General features: G+C 44.0%; 1 protein-coding gene across 7 annotated transcripts in view; it reads left to right on the forward strand.

The window, feature by feature from the left end:
* TFDP2 (transcription factor Dp-2) overlaps positions 1-22,989 on the forward strand; it is a 133,221-nt gene that overhangs the window by 27,374 nt on the left and 82,858 nt on the right. For 6 of the 7 annotated variants that reach the window (XM_016191234.2, XM_016191235.2, XM_060197465.1 and 3 more), the window contains exon 3: positions 9,118-9,184. The exons of the other annotated variant lie outside the window; for it this stretch is intronic. In XM_016191234.2, the coding sequence (XP_016046720.1) occupies positions 9,118-9,184 (67 nt within the window). The remainder of the gene's footprint in view (positions 1-9,117; positions 9,185-22,989) is intronic. 7 annotated transcript variants of the gene reach the window in all.

Consider the following 22,989-nt stretch of genomic DNA (forward strand, 5'->3'; position numbering starts at 1 on the left):
AAGAAGGAGAAATGGAAGAGGAAGAGGAGGAGAAACAGAGCCCTTGTGATCCAGATAGTTCTGGGTCTACAAATAGCCCTCACAGCATTCATTACATTATCTCTGTTTTCTCTGTTTTTGAACTTGCTTTTATCATGCTTCAGCCTGACACCTTTCCTTCCAGACTATTGTCTCTTGAGCTTATAAAGCGTAGCGAACATAAACTAATAGATAAAACTAGGTGATGATAGATGTATGAAGAAAGAGAAAATGGATAAGAGGAGAGAGACAGTGTGAGGAAAAGCTCTTTCAGCTGACCATTGATGGCAGAGAAGTGCTCGAGAGATTCCAGCCAAGGAAGAGCCAGTCGTGTGAATACTGGGAGGGAAACACCTGGCCACCAGCGGCAGGAGAAAGTGTGCTTGTTCAAGGGACAACGAGAGTGGTGCCAGAAGGTGTCCTGAGAAATCAGGCCGCAGAGCACGTGGCATCTAGAGGCTGGAGTGAGGAGTGTGTGCATTTTAAATGTCATCGAGAAGCTACTGGAGGGGCCTGGGCCTTGGTGCTTCTGGCTGAGGGCACACATTACCATATGCAAAGACCTGGGTTCAAACCCCATTCCCTATCTACAGGGCGAAAGCTTCACAAGTGGTGAGGCAGTGCTGCAGGTGTCTCTCTGGCTACCATCCCCTCTCAGTTTCTGTCCTTAAAAAATAAAATAAAGTGGAAGTCGGGCGGTAGCGCAGCGGGTTAAGCCCATGTGGCGTAAAGCACAAGGACATGTGCAATGATCCCGGTTTGAGCCCCTGGCTCCCCACCTGCAGGGGAGTCACTTTACAAGCAGTGAAGCAGGTCTGCAGGTGTCTATCTTTCTCTCCCTCTCTCTGTCTTCCCCTCCTCTCTCCATTTCTCTCTGCCCTATCCAACAATGATGACATCAATAACTACAACAAAAAAAAAACAAAGGAAAAAAACAAAAGAGAAAATAAATAAATATAAACAAATTAAAAAAATAAAATAAAGGAAAAGGGGAATATATAAATAAACAAATAAAATAAAGGGGGCCGGTCGGTAGCAGAGCGGGTTAAGCGCACATGGCACGAAGTGCAGGGACCCAGTTCGATCCCAGTTCGAGCTCAGGGACCTGGGTTCAAGTCTCAGGTCCCAACCTACAGGGGGAAAGCTTCATGAGTGGTAAAATAGGGCTGTGGTATCTATCTTCCCCCCTCCCCTCTCAATTTTTCTCTGTCTCTGTCCAGTAATAAATAAATAAATAATTAAAAAATTAAATAAATAAAAAAAATCAACGGAAGAAGAAGAAAGGAGAGAGAAAAGTGACTGGAAGTTCTGTGGAAACTTCCATTTCAGTTTATTTTTTGTGTTAATTCTCCTTTATTTATTTTTAAAAAAATTTTTTATATTTATTTTATTTATTTATTCCCTTTTGTTGCCCATGTTGTTTTATTGTTGTAGTTATTATTGTTGTTGTTGTTGTTGTTGGATAGGACAGAGAGAAATGTAGAGAGGAGGGGAAGACAGAGAGGAGGAGAGAAAGATAGACACCTGCAGACCTGCTTCACCGCCTGTGAAGCGACTCCCCTGCAGGTGGGGAGCCGGGGTTCGAACCGGGATCCTTATGCCGGTCCTTGTGCTTTGCGCCACCTGCGCTTAACCCGCTGCGCTACAGCCCGACTCCCTCTCCTTTATTTTTTATTTTTTTTTACCAGAGCACTGCTCAGCTCTGGCTTATGGTGGTGCAGAGATTTGAACCTGGGACCTGGGAGCCTCAGGTGTGAAAATCTGTTTGCATAACCATTATGCTATCTACCCCTTCTCCACAAGTCTAATTTGGCTGTTAAGTGGACAGACAGAAGAGAAGGATAATATGAGCCATTGTGTCCTTACTCCATCAATTCAGACCCTGGTTTGGTGCTTCGGGCTGGAGATGGGGTGAGTGGCTCGATCCAGGATGTATTTGAAGTGGCAGCTTTAGAGTTTGCTTACTGGGATCTGTCATTGGGGAAGAAGTTAGAGAAGACAGCTAGCTCAGTAGTGGGCTAGTGGAACTGGGTAAATGGCCGTGCTGTTTAAAAGAGGAAGAGGAAACTCTTGAGGGAAATGCAGGCTTTCGTGGCAAAGTCAAAAACTGTTTTGAACATCTTAATATTGGAGACCTAGGGGCCAGGTGGTGGCGGACCTGGTTGAGCACATGTCACAATGTTGGAGACCTAAAAATGCCCAAGTGGGGACACTGGCACGGTAGTTTGGTAAATGATTCAGTGGAAAGCTTGGTGCTGGGTGTAGACATATTAGAGTCATCTGATAGTCAAAGAGGGGCCCAGAAAGTCGGGGCCAGGCAGTGGTGCACCTGGTTAACTGCTCACACTACAATGTAGCTATACTACAAAATTTCTTTATTACAGTATAACCATTATGCTATCTCCCTGGACCTCTTTTTAACTGTTACTAGTCTAATCAACAGCAACCAACAAAAAGGATGAATGATACAGTTACCTCTCTGATTGCCAGTTAGGTCCTATTGGTATTTTTAAAAAAATTTTATTCATAAAATGGAAATATTGACAAGAGTATAGGATAAGAGGGGTACATTTCCACACAGTACCCACCCCCAGAGCTCCATATTCCATCCCCTCTCTTGATAGCTTCCCTGTTCTTTAACCCTCTGGGAGAATGGACCCAGGGTCATTATGGGGTGTAGAAGGTGGAAGGTCTGGCTTCTGTAATTGCTTCCCCACTGAACATGGGAATTGACAGGTCAATCTATACTCCTAGCCCGTCTCTCTCTTTCCCTAGTGGGACGGCGTTTTGGGGAGAAGGGGATCCAGGACACATTGGTGAGGTCATGTGCCCAGGGGAGTCAGGTTGGCATCATGGTATCTATCATCTGGAACCTGGTGACTGAAAAAGAATTAAGGTATAATGTGGAACAAATTGTTGATTAATCATAAACCTAAAGGCAAGAATACTGTAAATGAAGATTTGGGGTCTCCGTTTTGGAAAAAGCTAGCAGGTCTATTTTAGGTATATTCCAGAGGGCCTATGACTTTATTTTTATTGATGGTTTGTACCTCTCTTAGGAATTGTCCCTGTCCCTATGAAAGTGCTGAAAAGCCAGACATTTGAATCTGGCTGCACTTGAATTTCACTTCGTCATTAACACATTTGCCTGACTGTTGTAATTTAACTTAAAAAGAGGTTGGTTGGGGGTTGCTACAGCACATAAAAGGATTCACAGTAGGGAGCTGGGAACTGGTTTAAACAATACAAGGTTTATTAGGGTGAAACAGGTAAAAGGCAAAATAAGCACTTATCATCAAGGGTTAAGAGTATGCTAGGTCCATAAAGTCTGAGTATAGTTATCAAAAGTTTAGTCCCATAAGATAAACAATTATCATCTGGGGTATAGATTGCTCATGGCTGTGGGGGGGGAGGAGTCTTAAATGTTTAGGCTAGCAGAGTCACAGTTCAGTTCTCAGGAGAAGTAGCCATGGCAGATTATACATGGCTCCGCCGAGATGCTTCTGATCAGAAGAAGCAGCAAAGAGAGAGACTTGCTCAAAGTCCCGTGCTTTTATACATTCCCTTCTCTGAGGCACCTCCTTAGGGTGACATCATTTGTATGCTAATAGTCCCAAACTCCTGTTGGGTCACAGCGCCTGACTGTGCAATTTGATGGTGGTCTGGGAGGTGGCACAGTTTATAAAGCACTGACTTTGAAGCATGAGGTCCCAAGTTCAATCCCTGGCAGCACATGTACAAGAATGCTGTCTGGTTGTTTCTATCTCTCTCTTCCTATCTTTCTCATTAATCAATAAATAAAATCTTTAAAAAACAAAACCCTGCAGTTTGATTTCAGGAGCTCTATATGTTACTATCTCCATTTGCAATGACTGTTTGAAGACCACCTTGCTTATGAATGGTAGTGTTTATCTTTGAACTTGTCATCTCCTTCTGCATCCTGTGTTCTTTCCAGTTTGTCAGTATCCAAGGTTAACATTTATTCACAAAATGTCAACGCCATTATCCAGGAATAGGGTTTGATTCTCAAGATTTGGTCTTGGGTAATTCCTATTCAGCAATCATTTTGTGACAGCTTATAATGTACAAAACGTTGTGTAACTATCCAGGTGGAAGACTTTTCTCAGGACTTTATTGGATGAATTTCTTTTTTTTTTTAAGATTTTTTTTTAATTATCTTTATTTACATATTGGATAGAGGTAGCCAGAAATCAAGAAGGAAGGGGGTGATAGGGAGAAGGAGAGAGACAGAGAGACACCTGCAGCCCTGCTTCACCACTCGCAAAGCTTTCCCTCTGCAGGTGGGGAGTGGGGGCTCGAACCTGGGTCCTTGCGCACTGTAACGTGCACTCAGCCAGGTGCGCCACCACCCGGCCCCTCTTTTTTTTGGCATACAGTGATGCAGGGAATTGAACCTGGGACTTTGGAACCTCAGGCATGAGAATCTCTGCATAGCCATTATGCTATCTACCTGGGCCCAATGAAAGTGTTTAGAGTCGACTTTTTTTTCTTGTTGCTCTCTACAACATTCTAGGAAAAATGATCCTTTTAAATAAACTGAATAAGGGACTGGGTGGTGGCACACCTGTTTGAGTGCACATGTTACATTATAATGTACAAGAACCCAGGTTCAAGTCTCTGGTCCCCCTACCTGCTGGGGGAAAGCTTTGGGAGTGGCGAAGCAGTGCTGCAGGTGTCTTGTCTCTCTCCCTGTCTCTTCCTTCCCTCTCAATTTCTCACAGTTTCTAGCCAATAAAAAATAGAAGAATTAATGTCTGGGAGTAGGGCAGTAGCGCAGTGGGTTAAGTGCAGGTGGCACAAAGCGCAAGGACCAGCGTAAGGATCCTGGTTTGAGCCCCCCAGCTCCCCACCTGCAGGGGAGTTGCTTCACAGGCGGTGAAGCAGGTCAGCAGGTGTCTGTCTCTCCCCCTCTCAGTCTTCCTTTCCCCTCTCCATTTTTCTCTGCCCTATCCAACAACAGTGGCAACAACAATAATAACTACAGCAATGAAAACAACAAGGGCAACAAATAAATATAAAAAATAAAGGAAATAAATATAAAAAATAAATAAATAAATTCATGAAGCTTTAGTTAACTACACTCACGTAGCATTCAAATACATTCTTCCGCAGAATTTATGAAAGCTGTGAGCACAAACACCTCCCTGACACCCAAGAGGCAGAAAGGAACACACACTATTGACTCAATGCTGACTTTTATCTTTCTTGGAGCAGGATTTGTTGGCTTTCCTGGTGCAGGTGTACAGCTGCTGAAAGAGTTTCCAAATCCGTTGGCTAACTCACTCTGCAGAAGCTGAACATTAAGAGCAGGTGTTTAAACATAACAGTAACGTCAACTTGTGAACTCTCTGCTGTGACTATGTGGTTTGGAGTTGAGGTTTTCTGCCGTTATCTTTGTGTATAATAACAAATGGTGATGTTTTTATAATACATGCACTGAACAGTCACATTGTCGTCTTTTTTTCGGCAGTAGAACAAGAGAAGTTTTGTCTTCCTCTATTTCTAGCAGAAGAGTTTTAGAAGGGAAGGACTGGTGGTGACCACACAGGACGTTCTTGGCACTTACATGTTGATCATTTTATATTAGTGTTTGTAAGCAGCCCTGGACCCCATAGTGTGATCATTTTGCTGTACAGGGTTTCATTTTAACAGAAGCACTTACAATCTAGCTGAGATTAAGTATGTACCATTATCTACTCAGAATTAAGAGCTGCCACCTGCGGTGGGGGGGTGGGTGGTGGTAGTTGAACCTGGGTCCTTGCACATGGTAAGAGGTTGTGCTCTACCAGATAACTCACAACCATATCCCTGACCCTGGTAGATTTATAATCTTGAAATGTCAATGTTAATTTAGTATTCAACGGCATAAGGATCCCGGTTTAAGCCCTGGCTCCCCACCTGCTGGCAAGTCGCTTCACAGGAGGTGAAGTGGGTCTGCAGGTGTCTATCTTTCCCTCACCCTCTCTGTCTTTCCCTCCTCTCTCAATTTCTCTCTGTCCTATCCAACAACAACAAAAGCAGCAACAACAATAATGGGGGGGAAATGGCCACTAGGATTGATGGATTCGTAGTGCAGGCACCGGGCCCCAAAGCAAAAAAAAGGAAAGAAGGAAGGAAGGAAGGAAGGAAGGAAGGAAGGAAGGAAGGAAGGAAGGAACTAAGAACTTTGCTTTAGGGGGCTGGGTGGTGGCCCTCCTGGTTAGCTAAACACACTGTCATTCATAAGGACCCGGATTCAAGTTCCCACTCCCCACCTGCAGGGGAGATGCTTCACCTGCGGTGAGGCAGGTCTACAAGTCTCTTTCTCTCTCTCTCTCTTCTCTCTCTCTCTCTCTCCCTTCCCCTCTCCCTCTCAATCTCCCTCACCCTCTTCCTCCTCTTTCTCAAGTTCTCTGTTCCTACCCAATAAAATAGAAAGGGGAAAAAAAGAAAAAAGGCCACTAGGAGCAATGGATTAGTAGTGCTATCACCAAGCCCAGCCATAACCCTGGTGGCAATAAAATAAAGTAAAAAGCTGTGCTTTAGATGTTTTTCTCTCAGTTGTCATTAAACTTTAATATTAGATCCTAGAGATAGGGCTGGGAGATAGTATACTGGGTTTGCAAAAAAAAAGACCTTCATACTTGAGGCACCAAAAATCTCATGTTCAATCCATGGCACCACCGTAACCCAAAACTGAGCAGTGTTTTGGTTGAAAAGAGAAAAGAAGAGAAGAAAAGAAAAGGAAAAGGAAAGAAAAGAAAGGAGAGGAACATCCTAGACACAGATTTGTATCAGAATTACTTTCCCATGATGTGAATGATATGTAGAAAATTTCTGGTAACCTCCCTCTTAGGAAGAAGGGACAGGGACTTGAGTTCCCAAATATAAAATTATAGGACATCAAATGAGTGTTTATGAATATATGTTAAAGCCATGGATAATTTTAAAACACAAGACAGGTATGAGGATAACTGTCGGTCAAGCTGTGCGTACAATAAAATGTGTTAACAGTGTTAGATCTTTGAAAAATTATTTGAGTACTAAGTTTTTTTAAAAAAAATTTTTTTAAATTTATTTATTCCCTTTTGTTGCCCTAGTTTTTTTATTATTGTAGTTGTTATTGATGTCGTCGTTGTTGGATAGGACAGAGAGAAATGGAGAGAGGAGGGGGAGAGAAAGACAGACACCTGCGGACCTGCTTCACCGCCAGTGAAGCGACTTGCTTGCAGGTGGGGAGCCAGGGCTTAAACCAGGATCCTTATGCTGTTCAGTACTAAGTTAACATTGACATTTCAAGATTATAAATCTACCAGGGTCAGGGATATGGTTGTGACTTATCTGGTAGAGCACAACCTCTCACCATGTGCAAGGACCCAGTTTCAACTCCCATACATTCCCCGCCTGCAGTGGGAGAGTTTCATGATTGTGGGAGCAGTACTGCAAGTATCTCTCCTAGCTCTCCTCCTTTTCTATCTGTCGCTCACCCTCTATCAAAAAAAAAAAAAAAAAAAGGAAGAAAAGAAAAGAAAAAAAAGGAGGGGGAACAACCTCCAAGAACAGTGGAGCTGTGTAGTTACCTAGCCACAGTGCTAACCCTAGTGGGGGGAAAAAAAAATCCACCAGATGAAAACAATCTAATAGCAATGAAACCATTTATTGGGTTAGCTTGTTTTCGTTGTTGTTACCAGAGTACTCTTAGCTCTGGCTTATGGTTGGTGGGAGTGGGGGTGGGGGGATTGAACCTGGAGCTTTGGAGCCTCAGGCATGAGAGTCTCTTTGCATAACCATTATTCTATCTACCCCTGCCCAGGTTAGCTTGTTTTTAAACAAAGTTTCAGAAATGGAGACTTTGTCTTGTTGTATAATACATTTACTAATCTCTGCATAATAACAATCGTATTTAGCACTAGGATTTCAAGTAGTCTGGTGGGCATCACATTAAGTTGTGGAAATGTCAGTTTATAAACACAATGCTATAGGTAGTCCCTCTAGTGTCATGCATTAATAATGAGTGTTGGGGTTGGGTGGTAGTGCAGCGGGTTAAACGCACATGGTGCAGGCGCATGGACTCCCCACATGCAGGGGGGTCGCTTCACAAGTGATGAAGCATGTCTGCAGGTATCTATCTTTCTCCCTTTGTCTTCCCCTCCTCTATCGATTTCTCTCTGTCCTGTCCATTAACAACAGCAATGGCAATAACAACAAGGGCAACAAAATGGGAAGAAGTGGCCTCCAGGAGCAGTGGATTTGTAGTGCAGGCACCCAGCCCCAGAGATAACCCTGGAGGCAAAAATAATTAATAATAATAATAATAGTGAGTGTTAACTTGGATTGAGCACTTTGCATATGAATGGTATTATGTGTTCCACGAATTACCTTGTAGAACTTTTTTCTAGCTATCTGAATCTCCAAGTCCTTCTAGAACCTTCCGCCTTGCAGACAAGGACCACACTTGGTAGACTTGATGAGCCAGAGAGACTAAGCAGTAGGACTTGAGGCCTGTGAACCTCACCTCTGTGCTCTGGTAATTAATGGCCCTGACTTGATTTTTTTTTTTTTTACTCCTTGCAATGTTGAAATGCTTTGTAGGAGGTGACTGTCAACAGGAAAAATGTAGAAACAGCAATGAAGGGAGGGTTTTGTCAGCTTTACAGTGACCACAACACTTGCTTTCAGAAACTCAGTAAGGTCTGTCCATCTCAATTCTGCTCGTCACATGATTTTTTTTTTTTTTTTTTTTGTAATCTGGACAACTAACATTTTTCCAGGAATATTTTCTTCCTTTTTTTTTTTTTTTTACCAGAGCACTATTCAGCTCTGGCTTATGATAGTGCAGGGGATTGAATGTGAGACTTAGGAGCCTCTGGCATGAGTGTCAGTTTGCCATAACCATTATGCCATCTACCCTCCGCCCTCCAGCAATACTTTCTAATCATACTCCTGTAGTTGCTATAGTTAATTCATTTTGTGTGACTATATATAAAATGGACATACAGCATGCCCATTCATATGAGCATTAGGTAGGAGCTATAATAGAGCTTAGTAAGTGACCACATCATACTTAATCTTTTTTTTTTTTTAACTATTTTTATTCAGACTGGTTTGACTTCCACAAATGCAGAACTAAGAGGATTTACAGATCAGAATCTCAGCCCAACAAAAGGTAAGGACAACTGAATTTTTTTTTTTCTTCAGGGGCCAGGTAGTGTCACTCCTGTAGGCTCACATGCTACCATGTCTGAGGACTCGAGTTCAAGTCCCCAGTCCCCACCTATAGGAAGGGACGCTTCTCAAGTGGAGAAGCAGTGCTGCAGGTGTCTATCTTTCTCTCTCCATATCCTTCCCTCCTCTGTCAGTTTCCCTGTGTCCTATCCAATAAAATGGAAAAAATGGCTGCCAGGAGCACAGTGATAACTCTGGAGGCAAAAAAAAAAATAAAAAAAGAAAGAAACTTTAAAAAAAAATTATTTATTTATTTCCTTTTTGTTGCCCTTGTTTTTATTGTTGTAGTTATTGTTGTTGTTACTGATGACGTCGTTGTTGTTGGATAGGACAGAGAGAAATGGAGAGAGGAGGGGAAGACAGAGGGGGATAGAAAGACAGACACCTGTAGACCTGCTTCACCGCCAGTGAAGCAACTCCCCTGCAGGTGGGAAGCTGGGGGCTTGAGCCGGGATCCTTATGCGGTCTCCTTGCGCTTTGTGCCACGTGCGTTTAACCCGCTGCACTACTGCCTTACTCAGGAGAGAAACTTTTTTTTTTAACATTTTTAATTATCTTTATTTATTTGATAGTGACAGCCAGAAATTGAGAGATTGGGGGTGGGGGGAGATAGAGAGGGAGAGAGACCTGTAGCTCTACTTCACCGCTCGTGAAGCTTCCCACCCTGCAGGTAGGGACGGGGGCTAGAACCTGAGTCCTTATGCATTAACAGTGTGTGGTCTACCAGGTGCGCCACTGCCTAGCATGAGAGAGGAACTTTGTTCTTCCTTCCTAAGAGGTCTCTAAGAACATCCTTGAAAACTATTCAAGCTATATTCTCATTGATTTTGTTGAAGAGTTTTTTACTCATTTAATCTGTAGAGAAATAGAGAATGAAATATATACATCTATGTATTAAAATGGTATAGTTTTCCTGCATCTAATATGAGTCTTACTGGTGGGATATGCCTATATCAGAAATTGGACCTTTGGTACCAACAATGGCAGTTTCTTTTCAGTAGTATCTTGTAGCTTGTAGAGATAAGATACTAAGATGTTTATGATTGAAATGATGTAATGACGGGGTGTGGATTCAAAACAGTCCACTGGAGGAAAATGTAGGTGGCTTTATAGGTAATTGTCTGCAAGTTGATTGATTGCTTCAGCCAAATGATAACTACACAGTGTCTTACTATGCCTTTCTCTCTTCCTTTCTTTGTGTTTAATATTTTTATTATAAAAGACAGGAATAAGATGTCTATCATTACAATACAAATAACTATGGCAAGAGACATCAGTTTATACTCAGGAAGGAAGAGAAGCCTGCATTTCAGTATGAAGATGTGTGGTTTAATAATGAAAGTTTGTAAGAATTATTCTGAGAGTTTAATTGTGTGTTATGAAGAAGATCGTAGATTATAAGGGGGAAGACCAAAAGTCAGGTGGCTCAGGAGGTGGCACAGTGGATAAAGCACTGGACTCTCAAACACAAGGTCTTGAGTTCAATTCCCCAGCAGCACATGTGCCAGAGTGATGTCTAGGTCTTTCTCTCCTCCTGTCTTTCTCATTAATAAATAAACAAAATATTTCTTTAATATTTATTCATTATTTATTCCATTTTATTGCCCTTGTTGTTTTACTGTTGTAGTTAATTGTTGTCATTGTTGTTGGATAGGACAGTGAGAAATGGAGAGAGGAGGGGAAGACAGAGAGGGGGAGGGGGAGAGAAAGATAAACAACTGCAGACCTGCTTCATCATTTGTGAAGTGACTCTTCTGCAAGTGAGGAGTCAGGGGCTCGAACGGGAACCTTATGCCAATCCTTGCACTTTGCGACACGTGCGCTTAACCTACTGCGCTACCGCCCGACTCCCTCTCCACCTTATTTTTACTCGATATCAGGATAGAACCCAGGGCCTCACACATGTAGGGCATATGTTTTACTTCTGAGCTGCCTCCTCAGCCTCTGTTTGTCTTTTCATCCAAATATGAAAATGCTTACTATGAACATTTTAGTCAGCTAAGTTTTTATTATTTCCTTTTACTTTCTTGAGATAAATGTCAGAAGTATAGCTACTTGGATAGTGCACTTGCTTTGTTATAAGCATGACCCTGGTTTGAGCCCAGTCCCCTCTGCACTAAGGGAAGTTTCAGTGCTGTGGTGACTGAGTGACTGACTCTCTCTCTCTGTCTCTCTCGCTCTCTCTCTCTCTTAACATTTCACTTATTTATTTTAATGAGAGAGAAAGCCAGAGCACTGCTCAGCTCTGTCATAAGTTCTATCATATGTTGGTGCTAGGGATTGAACTTGGGACCTCAGAGCCTCAGGCAAGAGAGACTTTTAAAAAAAAAAATTAGTAGTATATTGGATAGACAGCCAGAAATCGAGAGGGAAGGGGGTGACAGAGAGGGAGAGAGACACCTGCAGCCCTGCTTCACCAGCTGTGAAATGTTCCCCCTACAAGTGGGGACCGGGGGCTTGAACCTCGGTCCTTGCGCACTGTAACATGTGTGCTCAACCAGGTGCACCACCGCCGGGCCGATCAGGCATGAGTCTTTTGCAGAGCCATTATGCTCAGCCCTGTCTCTGTCTTTCTACTCAAAGGGGGGGCGGGGAATGTCCAACTAGTGTGGTAAAACCCCAGTGACTACAGAAAAAGTAGAAGAAAAAATTCTTAAAAGCAGCTTCCTGTTTAAATTAGTGTAAAATCGCAAACTCCTTTATCTGCAAGATTGTACACTGAGTATATGTGTACATGTCTCGCCCTACTGTCCGTGCCCACCACCAAGGCTTTAGCAATAGCTCCGTTTCATTTGGGAAGCCATTTGGCAATACTGTGAGGAAGTTGAAAAACGTTGATTTCCTCTGGCTGGGTAGTTAAGCTTTTCATAGTCTACATTAGGGAAGTAATCTTACATAGAAAAAGAGGGGCCAAAATTGCTTTTTTAGCATCCAGCTGTTCTTAGATGTGGTTTTCTTTGTGTTTATTCTTTGAGGTTGATTGACTTTCCACAGCTTTATCTTTCACCAAATTTGAAAAAGTTTTGACTCTCAGATCTCACTTTTTTTTTTTAAGAATTTGTTTTATTTATTCATGCGAAAGATAGGCAGAGAGAGAAAGAACCAGACATCACTCTGGCACATGTGCTGCCAGGGATTGAACTCAGGACCTCATCGTTGAAAATCCAATGCTTTATCGACTGCACCACCTCCCGGACCACATACATCTTACATCCCCCCCCCACACACACACACACTTCTTGTCTTGCCTTCCTCTTGGAATTCCACATATATGTCTGTAAGTTTATGTTCACTCCCACCTTTATCTTCTAGTTAGTTTTGTTTCTACTATTACCATTCTGGTGTCAGTCTTACCCAGGGATTTTTGTTTATTTGTTATTCCATGAGTGTATTCTTCAGTTCCTGAAGTTCCACTTGTTCCATTTCTTTTTCTTTTTCTTTTTTTTCCTCCAGGTTAGTACTGGGACTTGGTGCCGGCACTACAAATCCACTGCTCCTGGTGGTCACTGAGAGAGGGAGGGAGATAGGGAAAGAGAAAGAGAGATACCTGCAGACCTGCTTCGTCCCTGTTGCAGGTAGAGAGCAGGGCCTCAAACGGGGTCCTTGCGTATAGTTAGGTGTGCACTTAACTGGGTGTGTCACTGCCCAGCAAACCTCCCCTCCCCCCCACTGGTTCCATTTCTACTCTGATGGTTTCTATCCTGTTGGCTATGAGGCTGTTCTCCACATTCTAAGTGAAGTTACAACAGCTGCTTCCAGATCCTTCTCTGTTTCAAGCTCTTCTCTGGGTTCAGTTCATTGACTGCCTTCAGTTATGGTGCATTTGCACATGAGGCCATTTGACTATCCCCTGGACTTTGCGGAATGTGTCGTAAATACCCTGCATGCATTCTCTCCTGAAGAGTGATGTCACTGTTATTTGAATGGGCTCTTGACTGTACTGAACTTTGACTGCAAAGTGAACTTTTGACTGCAAACTCTGTCTTCCCTGTCTTGAAGTTTTTTCCTTTTTTTCCACCAGCCATAACATTTGAGTCTTACAGTCTGTCCCTTGTAGGTGTGGTTCAAGATCAAGTCAGATTATAGAATGAATATGTGTGTGTGTGTGTGTGTGTGTGTGTGTGTGTGTGTGTGTGTATATATATATTTTTTCCCTCTGTCTACATCTTTCTGTCCCTTTCAGCAATCGTACTTATCTTAGACACTGTCTTCTCTGGGCTAATAAAGTTTTTTTTGATTCATTTTGTTTCTCCTGTGGGAGTTTTAACATGCTGCGTAGCACATAGTAGTGCCTTCCCTCTGCCAAAACATGAAACATGGAAAACGCGTCTGGCTAATAAATAACTGTGGCTCTGCTAGTCCCTCTCTATTGCTTTGAAGATAGCCATTTACAGTCCGATCATCAGAATTTAAAGTTGCTGTCTGCCAGAGTATTGGCTCAATAGGAGCTAAGTGGCTGAACTAGAAAGTCAATGAAAAAGGTAGCAGCCATGGACCTGAGTCAGGATCCCGGTTCGAGCCCCCGGATCCCCACCTGCAGGGGTTCACTTCACAGGCAGTGAAGCAGGTCTGCAGGTTTCTATCTTTCTCTCCTTCTGTCTTCCCCTCCTCTCTCTATTTCTCTCTGTCCTATCCAACAACTACAACAGCAATAACAACAACAATAACAACAACAATGATAAACAACAAGGGCAACCAAAGGGGGAAAAAAAGGTAGCAGCCAAGGGAAATAGTTCATCTGATAGAGTGAAGTGACCTTTTTTCCTTGGTTCTTTCCTTTCCAGAAAGCAGGCAAGAAGCAGAGAGAAGGAAAGATATCACAGCACTGTTCCACAACCCTTTACATAATGCTCCCAGGTGGTGGCTGGGGCTTGAACCCATGTCCTCACACACAGTCAATCAGATGCGCTCTTTACGGGATGAAGCATCTCCCAGCTCCTCAGTTTCTGGGTGTCTCTGGGGTTTTGTCTTAAGTTTCTGCCCTCATCTTCTACTTATCTCCAGATGGTGTCATTGTTTGTGTGCCTCAGTTACTTCGTATTTTATTTTGTCCTCCGGGTGATTTTCAAAACTGTATTTCTGACACAAACCTTTGTCCTGGGTTTTTGCATATCTGGCTTCACTTCTGTGCATTTCAGACTCACTCTGACCAGAATTAAAGTGATCATTTTCCCCTCTTGAAGCCTCTTCTCCACTTTTCCTTATCTTATAAATAGCAGGTTATCTCCCCTTAACCCACCACAACTGAGCTATCTTCTTCAGCTCCTTTCTCTCTCTGCTTTCTGGTTTGTTTGTTTGGTTGGTTTTTAATTTTTATTTATAAAAAGGAAACACTGACAAAAACCATAGGATATGAGGGGTACAACTCCATACAATTCCCACCACCAGAACTCCGAATCCCATCCTCTCCCCTGATAGCTTTCCTATTCTTTAACCCTCTGGGAGTATGGACCCAGGGTCATTATGGGGAGCAGAAGTTGGAAAGTCTGGCTTCTGTAATTGCTTCCTCTCTGAATATGGGCATTGGCAGGTTGATCCATACTTCCAGCCTGTCTCTCTCTTTCCCTAGTGGGGTGGGGTTCTGGGGAAGCAGGGCTCCAGAACACATTCGTGGGCTCATCTGTCCAGGGAAGTCTGGTTGGCATCATGGTAGCATCTGGAACCTGGTGGTTGAAAAGAGAGTTAACATACAAAGCCAAACAAGTTGTTGACTAATCATGAACCTAAAGGCTGGAATAGTACAGGTGAAGATTTGGGGGTCTCTGTTTTGTATATAGTTAATAGTCTTATTTTAGTTATATTCCAAAGGGCCCATGACTGTACTAGAGTGTGTGTGTGTGTGGGGGGGGGGGGGGTTCTTTGTTTGTTTGTTTGTTGTCTGTTTTTTTCTGAGCCTGACATCTGATTTGCAGGTGGACCCAAGTTATTGTCTGGGGAGGTGATGTTATGGCTGGCAGAAAGACCAGAAAGCTGGGTCAGGGAAAGAGTAGCTCCCAAATACGGGAAAGGTGTATAAATATTGTTGACTGTAAACCCCATTGATTTGATCTGATCTGGGGTCCATATTCAGCTTCGGAGCCTATGTGACCTCTGCTCTGGTTTGTTTTTTAGTTTTTAGTTTGTATTCATTTGCTACATTCAGGAGAGAGGAGAGTTTCACGTGTAACAGAAAGAAGAGAGAGAAAAGCCAGAGCACCTCTGGTGTGTGTGGTGCCAGGGATCAAGCCGGCAGCCTCAGGCATGCAAGTCTGAAACTCCACCCACTGGGCTACCTCTGCAGCCACTCCCTGAACTCTCAGGCAAGCCGTGCACAAGGCTTGCTGGTTCCAGCTCCTGCTCCTCTCCTCCTTTCCTGCCCCTTTTCTCTGACTCTCTTAGGCGTCACTTCCTTCAAAGCACAGCAGAGCACTCTGACCTGCAGCTGTCTTAGTCATTTACACTTTGCTTTCTTTCACTTGTATTCTAGCTGGACACTTGTCTTTCAAATACATATCTGAATATGCCTGTCCATGTTTTAAAAAAAAATTCTGATAGTTCCTTATTGTCATCATGGTAAAGTCCAAACTCTAAAAGTCTCATGATAAAACTTTTGCTTTTATTTCTAGCCTTATCTCAGACACCAGTGTTTCTACTTTATCAACTACATTCTGTCTTTTTTGTTTTTCTTTTTAAAAAAATTTTTAAATATATGTATTTTGACATCTTTATTAGAGACAGAAGAAATTGAGAGGGGAGAGACAGAGAGGCAAAGAGACAGAGAGACACCTGCAGCCCTGTTCACTATTCATGAAGCTTCCCCTCCCTGCAGACTTGGATCCAGGTCTTTGCACATTATAATGTGTGTACTTAACCAGGTGCGCCATTGCCTGGTTCCTCTCTCTCTCTTTTTTTTTTTAGCTTTTTGTTTGTTTATTGGATAGATAGAGACAACTGGAAATCAAGAGGGAAGGGGAAGATAGGGAAGGAGAGAGACAGAGAGATACCTGCAACACTGCTTCACCACTCACAAAGCTTTCCCTCTGCAGATAGGGGCCAGGGGCTCAAAACTGAGTCCATATACATTGTGACACATGTGCTCAACCAGGTGCACCACCACCGGCACACCCCCCCCTTTTTTTTTTGCCTCCAGGGTTATCGCTGGGTCATGGTTCTGGCACTACAAATCCACTGCTCTTGCAGGCTATTTTTCCCCCTTTTGTTGCCCTTGTTGTTTATTATTATTGTTGTTGTTATTGCTGTTATTGTAGTTGGACAGGACAGAGAAAAATTGAGAGAGGAGTAGAAGGCAGAGAGGGGAGAGAAAGATAGATACCTGCAGACCTGCTTTACCGCTTGTGAAGCGACTTCCTACAGGTAGGGAGCCGGGGGGCTCTAACTGGGATCCTTATGCCAGTCCTTGCACTTTGTGCCATGTGTGTTTAACCCGCTGTGCTACCGCCTGCCTTTCCCCCGATTTTTTTTTTTAATTTATTTATTTACCAGAGTGCTGCTCAGCTCTGGTATATGGTGGTGCTGGGGACTGAACCTGTAAGCACAGAGCTTCAGGTATAAAAGTCATCTGCATAACCACTATGCTGACTCCCTGGCCCTCTCTTTGTTTTCTAAAGTGTTGTTCCCTGGAACAGAAGGCCACGGCTTGCTCATCCCACACCCGGTAGGTGTGCATCTCACATGACTCTCAGTTCATTCCTCACATCTAAGTTCAGGTGTCTCCACTTGGCCGGTTAAGTCACTAGTCCCCCTCTGCTTCCCCCAGTTGTCATACTTACCACACAGTCCTGGACTGCAGGTTTACTGGCAGGTCTCCATTTCACCCAGCCCACTATAGCCTCCCTCTTTCATCATTTTTCTCTAGAATAGGCATTCAGAGTCTCTGTCCCATCGTGCCTGCCCCAGACGAAAAACTTTGTTGAGAGAATGTGTGTCCTGTTTTGTATCATCCGTCCTTTGGCGTTGGGGCACATTCCTCTGAAGATCTGGCTGCAGGTGAATCTCACTGTCCTGACACACCTCACTTGACTGTCCCTCCCATTACTTCCCGGCACAGATGCTGCCTCTCACAGATTGAAAGCCTGGGGTGACCTTGTGTTGAGCAAGCCCATTGACACCAGTATTCCAGCAGCACATGTAGCTTGCTTTGCTCTCCTGTTTCACATCTGGGGGTTCTCTCAGATTTTTCCCCCCTGGTCATCCTGTAATGTGTGAAATATTTGTTTTGTTTTTATATTGTAATATTTTTATTGATTAATTGCATAGAGATAGTCAGAAATCAAGAGGGAAGGAGGTGACAAAGAAGGAGAGAGATACCTGCAGCCCTGCTTCACCATTTGAAAAGCTTTCCCCCTGCAGGTGGGACCAGGGGCTTGAACCTGGGTCTTTGTCTATTGTAACACGTCCGCTCAATCAGGTGCGCCACCACCCAGCCCCTTCCCCTTATTATCCTGTTCTTTAGTGTTTTCTGCAGTCTCTGATGTTACTAATATAATTGTTTTTTGCACGACCACAAACTGTGCCCATGTAAGAAGGCCAGCTTAAGTGACAAATACGTGTTCTCTGGCTATTACGCTGACCAGCCTCTCACTCCAGACTCTCCCTGTGTGCCCGAGACACGGAAATACTGGATTCAGACTCCCCAGCGGTCCCACAATGGCCTCTCAGTGCTCACGTGAAAGGGAAAGAAGCAGGCCTATCACTTTAAACCAAAAGTCAGGAATAATAGACTCAGCGAGAAAAGCCTGCCAGAAGCTGGGATGGAAGGGGCTGAGCCAGACACATCTTGTGTAAATAATTAGCCAGGTTATGGGTCCAGAGGTAGTTTCCAAAGGAAATTATAAGTGCTGCTCCAGGGCCAGGCCCAGGCCCAGTGGGAGCACACTGGACTTGCATGCCCAGGCTTGATCCCCAAGCACCACCTCTAGCCAGAGCTGAGCAGTGCTCTGGTGAACAAATAAATAAGCAAGCAGGCTACTCCAGGGGGCAGGTGGTGGTGCCCCTGATTGAGAGCACACATTACAGTGTGCAAGCACCCAGGTTCAAACCCCAACCCCCACCCGCAAAGAGAAAGCTTCACAAACCATTAAACAGTCCAATAGATGTCTCTCTCCCCCTGCTCTCTCAATGTCTCTGTCCAAAATAATTTAATTACTATTTTTTATTATTACTGTTATTCTTTTGCCTCCAGGGTTATCACTGGGGCTTGGTGCCTGCACTATGAATTCACTGCTCCTGGTGGCAATTTTTCCTTTATTTTTTTATATTCCTTTTTATTGGATAGGACAGAGAAAAATTGAGAGGGAAAGGGGAGAGAGGGAGAGGGAGAGAGAAAGACACCTACAGACCTGCTTCACTTGTCAAACATCCTTGCTGCAGTGGGGAGCTGAGGCTCGAACCCGCTCGAACCGGGTCCTTGTGCATAGTACTATGTGCACCTAATCGAGTGTGCCACTGCCTGCCTCCCACCAAAAAAAAGTGTGTGTGGGGGGGGCGGTGCTGGGCGGTAGCATGGTGAGTTAAGCGCACATGGCTCTAAGCACACTGACCAGCATAAGGATCCCAGTTCGAGCCCCAGGATCCCCACCTGCAGGGGGGTCCCTTCACAAGCAGTGAAGCAGGTCTGCAGGTGTCTATCTTTCTCTCCCCCTCTCTGTTTCCCCTCCTCTCCCAATTTCTGTGTCTTACCCAACAGCAACAATAACAACAATAACAATAATAACAAGGGCAATAAAAATGGGGAAAAAATGGCCTCGAGGAGCAGTGTAGGCACCAAGCCCCAGTGATAACCCTGAGGGGAAAAAAAAAAAAAAAAACCTTTTCTCCAGAGCACTGCTCAGCACTGACTTATGGTGGAGTGTTGGGGGGGGGGGGGATTATTGAACCTGGGACTTCAGAGACTCAGGCATGAGAGTCTGTGCATAGCTCTTTACCCATGCCCCAAGATAAAATTCTAAAATAGGAAAAGAGAGAGAGAGAGAGAGAAGAAGGGAAGGAAGGAAGGAAGAAAAGGAAAAAGAAGTGCACGGAGTTTGAGTCATCTAGATAGGAGGTCACATTGGCCACACTGTGACTCTCTTCAATTCTATAAAGACTGAGAGAGGTTAGGAAGATGCTCAAGGACAGTTGGACGAAGGTTTAGAGAGGTGCTACCTCAGAGACACCAGAGTGCCAGCTCAGGGCTGGGTGGTGACGCCCCTGGCTGAGTACCCATGACAGAGTCCAAGGACCGGTCGGGCCGATCCAGTGATGGCTTGAACTGCAAGGTCATTTCGCCAAAACATTGTCAGGTTTTGATTACAGTGAATGTCTACCTAACTGTTGAGCATTATGCAAAGAGAGGATCTTTGGAAATTGTTTTTTAAACAAGGTATTGGGGCTGGGTGGTGGCATACCTGGTAGAGCACCCACATTACCATGCCCAAGAACCTAGGTTCAAGCCCCCAGTCCCCACCTGCAGGGGGGAGCTTTGTGGGTGGTGAAGCAGTATTGCAGGTGTCTCTTTCACTCTGTTTCCCTCTTCCCTCTCAGCTCCTCTGTCTCTATCCAATAAACAAATAAATAAAGGCCAAGTGGTGACACACCTAGTTAAGCACACACATTACAGTGCGCAAGGACCCAGGTTGAAGCCCCTGGTCCCCACCTGCAGGGGCAAAGCTGTGCGAGTGGTGAAACAGGGGTGCAGGTGTCTCTCTTTTTTCCCCTTCCTATCTCTTTCCCTCTCGATCTCTCTCTGTCTATATCTAATATATATATTAAAAGAAAAATGTTTAAAAATACACTTGAGCAAAACAAGATAATTCTGTTAAAATCAGCTGAGTAGGGGGCAGGGCAGTGGTGCAGTGGATTAAGCATACATGGCACAAAGCCCAAGGACCAGCGTAAGGATCCTCGCTCCGCACCTACAGGAGGATTGCTTCATGAGTGGTGAAGCAGATCTGCAGGTGTCTTATCTTTCTCTCCCCCTCTCTGTCTTCCCCATCTCTCTCAATTTTCTCCCTGTCCTATCCAACAACAACAACGACAGCAATAACAACAATAGCAACAACAAAAAACGAGGGCAACAAAGGGGGCTAAATGGCCTCCAGGAGGATTCGTAGGGCAGGCACCGAGCCCAAGCAATAACCTTGGAGGGGAAAAAAAAAAAAAGGGGTAGATTTTTTTAAAACTTTATTTATTTCATCTGATAGGCCAGAAAGAAACTGAGGAGAGGGAGAGGAAGAGACACCTGCAGCCCTGCTTTACCACTCAGGAAGCTTTCATGCTGCAGATGGGGACTGGGAGCCTGAACCTGGGTCCAGGCACTTAACGAGGCACACCACCACTAGGCTCCCAAAGAGCAATCTTTAATCAGTAAATAGTAAAGATAATTATATTTACTATGACTATTTTGATTCTGGGACTTGAAGCCAGGGCTTCATAAATGTGTGCTTCCTCCCACTAAGTGAAATCCTTGGCCCCCATGCAAAGATCAATCTTTATTTCTCAAATTCACCAGCATTACCATTGGAAGAAATTCCTACTTTAGAGCCCACCAAGTTACAGGAATGTGAATGTTAACCAATATTGCAAACTCCCCCAAAGTTGTACTGTGATACCATCAGCTGTACCAGAGAGCACAGGACATCCTGTACCTTTAACAAGTGGTTTTTGTATTTGTTTTTTAAAGATTTTATTTATTTTAAAGGATTTATTTATTCATGATAAAGATAGGAGGAGAGAGAGAAAGAACCAGCCATCACTCTGGTACATGTGCTGCTGGGAATTGAACTCGGGACCTCATGGTTGAGAATCCATTGCTTTATCCACTGCACCTCCCGGACCACTTTATTTATTTATTTATTAATGAGAAAGATAGGAGAGAGAAAGAAGCAGACATCGCTCTGGTACATGTGCTGCCAGGGATTGAACTCGGGACCTTATGCTTGAGAGTCCAATGCTTTATATGTTGTGCCATCTCCTGGACCATTGTATTTGTTTGTTTTTTAATTTAATTAATTAAGTAATTTTTTTTAACCAGCTTAATTCTGACCTAGGGTGGTGTGTGTGGGGGGGTTGAACCTGAGACTTTAGAGCCTCAAGCATGAGAGTCTCTGCAGAACCATTATGCTGTCTACCCCCGCCCTGATAAATGTTTTTACCAGGTTTTTTTAATGTTCACTGATCTTACAAACTGAAAGGTGATATTCAGTGTAATTTTAAATTACCTATGTTTTTATGAATGCAGTAGGTGCTTTTATCTGTATAAAAACTCTTTTTAGGGAGTCGAACGCAGGAAGTCGAGCATAGCATCTTAAGCACACGTGGTGCAAAGTGCAAGGACCAGCATAAGGATCCCAGTTCGAGCCTCCGGCTCCCCACCTGCAGAGGAGTCGCTTCACAAGCGGTGAAGCAGGTCTGCAGGTGTCTTTCTCTCCCTCTCTCTGTCTTCCCCTCCTCTCTCCATTTCTCTCTGTCCTATCCAACAACGACATCAATAGCAGCAACAATAAAACAAGGGCAACAAAAGGAAAAATAAGTAAATAAATAAATATTTTTTAAAAAGTAAATTAATTTTTTTAATTATCTATTTATTGAAAAGACACAGTCAGAAATAGAGAGGGACGGTGGAGAGAGAGGAAGAGAAACAGAGGCACATTTGTAGACGTGCTTCACCACTCACAAAGCTTTCCACCTGCAGGTGGGGACCGAGGGCTTGAACTTGGGTCCTTGTGCATTGTAACATATGTGCTTAACCAGATGTACCACTGCCTGGCCCCTATAAAAACCCTTAATACTTCTAAACTGTTTATTCACTGAAAGTCCCTCATTTATGCTGTTGAATTATTATTTTTTTAAAAAATTTCTATTTGTTTAAGTGAGACATTAGGTTTTTTGGGAGGGATGGCAGTAAAATACAAACTCAGAACAAGCACGGGCAGATTTGAAGGTTGACCACAACAGTCAGATTGATTGGAAAGTGGGGAATGTGGGCGGATTTTGGAGTGAATCGCACCTCTGACTCAGCTTTAACAGACGGTCAGTTTTTTCGGCCACAGACGACTGGGTTCTCTTAGGCAGGAAAGAAGTGGCAGACAGTGTAAGACAGGTGCTGCATGCTCAGTCCATGTGCAGGCAGTCGAGGAAAGGGCAGAGTGGATCGCTCCTCTGCAGATGGAAAAGAGCAAAGGGGTGGTTGCAGGCAGAGCTGATGGGCTTACTTGCAGGGACATGAGTAGCTGGTTGACTTCCTCCAAGGGTTGAAAGTAACAAGCCAGAAACACCCCCAAGGTCCATACAGCCCAGCAGCATGGCCTGATCAACAGTAGGGGTTCTCCTGGGCTCTCACCACCACAGGAATAAGGCCCCTGAGTCAAAGCTCTAGTCCTTTCACTTTTCTCTTTTCTTTCTTTCTTTCTTTCTTTCTTTTTTTTTTTTTTTTTTTTTTGCTTCCAAGGTTATTGCTGGGGCTTGGTGCCTGCACTACTACAAATCCACTGCTCCTGGAGGCCTTTTTTTCCCCTTTCTTTCCCCATTTTGTTGCCCTTGTTGTTACTGTTATTGTTGCCATGGATGCTGTTGTTATTGGATAGGACAGAGAGAAATTGAGAGAGGAGGAAAAGACAGAGGGAGAGAGAAAGATAGACACCTGCAGACCTGCTTCACCGCCTGTGAAGTGAACCCCCTGCAGGTGGGAAGCCAGGGGCTCGAACTGGGATCCTTATGCCAGTCCTAGGGCTTCGAGCCATGTGCGCTTAGCCCGCTGTGCTACCGCCC

The sequence above is a fragment of the Erinaceus europaeus genome, chromosome 9 (genome assembly GCF_950295315.1).
Source record: "Erinaceus europaeus chromosome 9, mEriEur2.1, whole genome shotgun sequence".
In the NCBI taxonomy this organism is placed as follows: domain Eukaryota; kingdom Metazoa; phylum Chordata; class Mammalia; order Eulipotyphla; family Erinaceidae; genus Erinaceus; species Erinaceus europaeus.